This window comes from Peromyscus maniculatus, chromosome X, assembly GCF_049852395.1.
Source record: "Peromyscus maniculatus bairdii isolate BWxNUB_F1_BW_parent chromosome X, HU_Pman_BW_mat_3.1, whole genome shotgun sequence".
NCBI classification, from domain to species: Eukaryota; Metazoa; Chordata; class Mammalia; order Rodentia; family Cricetidae; genus Peromyscus; species Peromyscus maniculatus.
In genome coordinates, this window is record NC_134875.1 from 134863494 (window position 1) to 134867983 (window position 4490).

General features: G+C 50.8%; 1 protein-coding gene across 4 annotated transcripts in view; it reads right to left on the reverse strand.

Annotated features, from left to right (window-relative positions):
* Positions 1-2712: 2712 nt before the first annotated feature.
* Positions 2713-4490, reverse strand: part of Tfe3 (transcription factor binding to IGHM enhancer 3) — a 14238-nt gene continuing 12460 nt past the window's right edge. For all 4 annotated transcript variants that reach the window (XM_006998598.4, XM_006998597.4, XM_042268822.2 and 1 more), the window contains exon 10: positions 2713-4470. In XM_006998598.4, coding sequence (XP_006998660.1) covers positions 4030-4470 — 441 coding nt within the window. In that variant the 3' untranslated portion in view covers positions 2713-4029. The remainder of the gene's footprint in view (positions 4471-4490) is intronic.

Sequence of the window (4490 nt, forward strand, 5' to 3'; positions counted from 1 at the left end):
TGCTCACTTTGTCTGTCAGGGATCACTTTCTTCCTGTTGTCTATTTTGGTTGTGAACCTTAGCCTTCAAAGGCTGAGCTCCCTCTCCCTCTCCAGTGTAAATTCTTTTTTTTTTTTGTTTTTTTGGAGACAGGGTTTCTCTGTGTAGCTTTGCGCCTTTCCTGGAACTCGCCTTGGAGACCAGGCTGGCCTCGAACTCACAGAGATCCACCTGGCTCTGCCTCCCAAGTGCTGGGATTAAAGGCGTGTGCCACCACCGCCCGGCTCCAGTGTAAATTCTTATATCTTGAAATTTATTTTTCTTTTTTTTTTTTAAGATTTATTTATTTATTATGTATACAGAAGAGGGCGCCAGATGTCATTACAGATGGTTGTGAGCCACCATGTGGTTGCTGGGAATTGAACTCAGGACCTCTGGAAGAGCAGTCGGTGCTCTTAACCTCTGAGCCATCTCTCCAGCCCGAAATTTATTTTTCAACATGTTTATTGATTGGTTGTAGGGGTTTGGAGACAAGGTCTTGCTATGTAGTACAGTAGGAGTTGGGGTCTGGAACAGGCTTTTCCTCTCTGTACCCCAGGCTGGTCTCAAACTCAGAGATCCAGCTGCCTGTGCTTCCCAAGCATTGAGATCAAAGGTGTATGGCAGCATGCCTTTGTTCTTATTTTTAGAATTATCTCTAGTATTTTTCCTTTGTTTTTTTAAGTGTATGGGCTTTGTCTCAGTGCACTCTGCATGCAGTGCCTGACAAGGCCAGAAGAGGGCACCAGATCTCCTGGGATTGGAGTTAGATTGTGAGCCCTGTAGGGAGGGCCTGGGAATTGAACGTGGGTTCGTTCCCTGAAGGGTAGCCTGTGCTCTTCACTGCTCAGCCATCTTTTTGTTTTTTACAGCATCATTGTTTTTAAGACAAGGGCTCAACAGACTGGCTTCCAGCTTGCTCTGTACTAGAGGCTGCCCTTGAGCTTCTGACCCTCTTCCCTCCACCTTCCAAGGGCTGAGATTTTAGGTGGTTTTTTTTTCACCTAGCCGGCAACTGTTTGTCGTTTTATTATTGTGTGGCTTATATGAGAACCTGTGTCACGGCCCACATGTGGAGGACCACGAGAACACACACACACACACACACACACACACACACACACACACACACACCATGGCAGTGAAAAGACAACTGGGTGGAGTTGGTTCTCTCCTTCCCCCTTTGTGTGAGAGAGTTCAAAGGCTAGAACTCAGATGTCAGCTTTGGTGGCAAGTGCTTTTACCACTACGCTGAGCCATTCCCACCTGTCCCTTGTTGTCTTCGGCCAAAATCTCTCACTAGAGCACAGCCTAGCCTTAAACTCAAAGCCATCCTCCTGCCTCAACCTCAGCATGCCTAATTCGGTGTGGGACCCTTGACATCCCCGCTTCAACTTCCTAAGCCCTGGGTTTACTCTCATGGAGGAGATGCAGTTACCAGGACTGGCCATTTATAGGGGCCAGTCTGGTGGTGTTAAGGACTGTCTGACGCTTGTCTTGGGTATCAATCTGCTTGAAGAATTGTCAGAAAACTATTTCTCCCAACTTTGAAGTTGTGGCAGGTGCATAATTCCTGTCCTCAGGAGGTAGAGGATCCAGAGTTCTAAGACAGCTCGGAGTATGAGACCTTGTCTTTTTGTTGTTATGCATTTCTTATTTCTTGATCATTTTCAAGTTTATCTCAATAACTCCTTTTTTATTAATGTCCACAACTCTACCATATACAGTCATTGAGTTGGCGTTTATTCTTTCTTTCCTTTTTTTTTTGTAGATTTATTTATGTATACAGCATGTGTGCCTGCAGGCCAGAAGAGGGCGCCAGATCTCATTATGGATGGTGATGAGCCACGTTGTGGTTGCTGGGAATTGAACTTAGGACCTCTGGAAGTACTCTTAACCTCTGAGCCATCTCTCCAACGCCCCCAGACCTTGTCTTAAAAAAAAAATTAAGAGGTTACATATGTGTACTTCCCTCCATCCAGGTGCCTCAAAATGTCTAATGTGCGTCCCTGTTTTCCCTTATTTTCTGTTGTTGGGATAGGGTCTGTGTAGCCTAGGCTGCCCTTAAACTTGCAAAGTCTCCTATCCCAACCTCCCACGTTGGAATCCCAGGCCCGGTGGCAGTGCCTGCTCCCTGCACCTTTGGTCTTTGTACTTTCCACCATCTTGAATTCCTTTGTCGAATCCCTCCCATACCTAATCAGTTTCAAAAGTGAGTCTGCACAGCTGGGGGCGTGGCCGGGTGATGGAGGGCTGGCTGGCTTTCCTCTCCAGCCCTGCAAGGACAAGAATACCTCCTTTCTCCTTCATCACCTCTCACAGCAGTCAGGTTTGGCGCACTTACAGGCTGCCTGGCTGCAGGAGTTACTGATCTCCTCCTGGCTTCTCTGAACAGCAAATGGGAAGTATCAGCAGCACACACACACACACACACACACACACACACACACACACACACACACACACACACACAGCTGAGCTGATGGGTGGCAGGCCCTTAGGAAGGCCCATTTCTTTTGCTTATAGGTGGTTATAGAAACACCCCCCCACCCCACCCCCGAGGTTCTCATTCTACCTAAACATTCTGTTTGGCCCTCTGAAATCTGTTCGGTTTCTTCTAGAACTGTTACCCCTCCTAGCCTGCAGGGGCCGTGTTCACTGCCCAGTCAAAAACAAGAACCAGAGACTCAGTGCGAAAGTTAAAAGCGCATCAAACACGCCTAGCATTTATTATTTTAGTCACAAACCTACAGACCCCCCAGGAAACCCTCCTTGGGGCCTGGCCCCAGCCATGGAAAGCTGAAGACCTCGGGCGTAGGTGGCAGAGATTGGGCTGTTGGAGACTGGCTCTGAAACAGGGGTGGTCCCCTAAATGGAAAACTGTGTGGAGGTGGCAGAGGTCAGGGCTGACTGAGTTTCTGAGGAGGGTTCAATAAAAAAATCTCATAAACAAATAAGGGGTACTCTTGCTACCCTTCCTCCAGGGGCCCCTGATTTTTAGGAGAGACTTCATTTTTTTTCCCCCGGGGTAGGAAACAGCCTGGACACGCCCTTTCTTTACCATTTTCTACAAGTTGAAGGGAAGTATTGGGGTAGTATTTTAGGGTGCCTAGACTGGGTTCACACTAATCTCTATCATCTCCCCGAACTGCCCCCAAGGGTGAGGACCTAAATCTCACTCTTAATCTAGGTCTAGAACGTCAGTCCACAAGATTTCCACCTGTTCCCTTCCCCAAGAACAAGGTCAGCCCAGAGCCCTCCTAGGTCCGGTCCCAGGTTGGTCCCAGGTTAAGGCAGGGAGCGGGAACCGTTCCTCCCCGCTGAGTGGAATGCTCGCAAGGCATTTGCTAGGGGTCAGGGCTGGGGCTGGGGCCTCTACATGGGAGATCCTCCATACCTGAAATACCTGTGCTGGGCTTTACCTACAGAGAAGGGATGACTGTCAGGAGAGCGGCCTGGACCACACCCTTACTTAGGTTCCTGGCCAGAGCCAGGCAGGGGGGTCATAAGGAAGGGTTAGGGTTTAAGCCTCCAGGGCTGGGACACCATCATTTTTATTTCTCTTCTTCCAGTACCAGGAAAAGCTGGACTGGCAATTCCCAGAGATGGAATGGAGTAGCATCCTGGCATCTCCTTTCCTTGGGAGACCTATTTATAAGAGTCCCTAGTAGCCAGGGCCACAACCTTACCCCGCCTCCTTCCCTCACCTAGGCACGAATAGGGCCAGGGGAACGGCTGCGACTCTCAGGAGATGAACTGAGCTTTCCCAGCTCTCTTCGGCCTTCTCCCTCAGAAATACCTGCTCAGGGTGGTTCCTTTGGAAAAGGGGCAGGGCCTCACCTGACTCCTCCTCCTTGCCTTTTATAGGGGCGGGGCCTAATTGTAACTCCTCTTCCCCCAGATTTCCTGGACAGGGCAGTCTCACAGGAGGGTAGGGAAAAAAAGGTGTCTCCTCCAGGCTTGTCCTCCTTCCCTGGGTGGGGGCAGTCCAAGGGGAGGAGAGAGACCCGATCAGGACTCCTCCTCCATGCTGAAGCTGCTGCGGCGGCTGCTGGCCTTGGACACAGCCGGGGATACTGAAGAAAGTAGGGGGTCAGAGGCAGCCCGCAGCGGGGACAGGGCACCCCCTGACAGTCCTCCCACCACCCCCTCCTCCTCCATCAGAATGTCCTCTAGCCCCAGGTGAAAGGGATCCCCCAGGTCCCCCAAGTGGTCGCTGGGAAAATGCAGGTCCAGAAGAGCATCGGAGGGTGGCGCGGGAGGCTGCTGCTGAGGCGCATTCTGGACAGGTCCCCCTGCTACATGAAACGTTGTCGAGCTCGGCCTGCCTTCCTCCTCAGTGTCCAGCTGCTCTGGCTTGAGGCTGTCAGAGGCGGAACTAGTGGCTAGGGAGAGCAGTCCTGGGGTAGGAGGTACTGGCAGACCATGGATCTGGGCCTGCAGTTCTAGCTCCTGCAGAGAGGAAGGAGTAG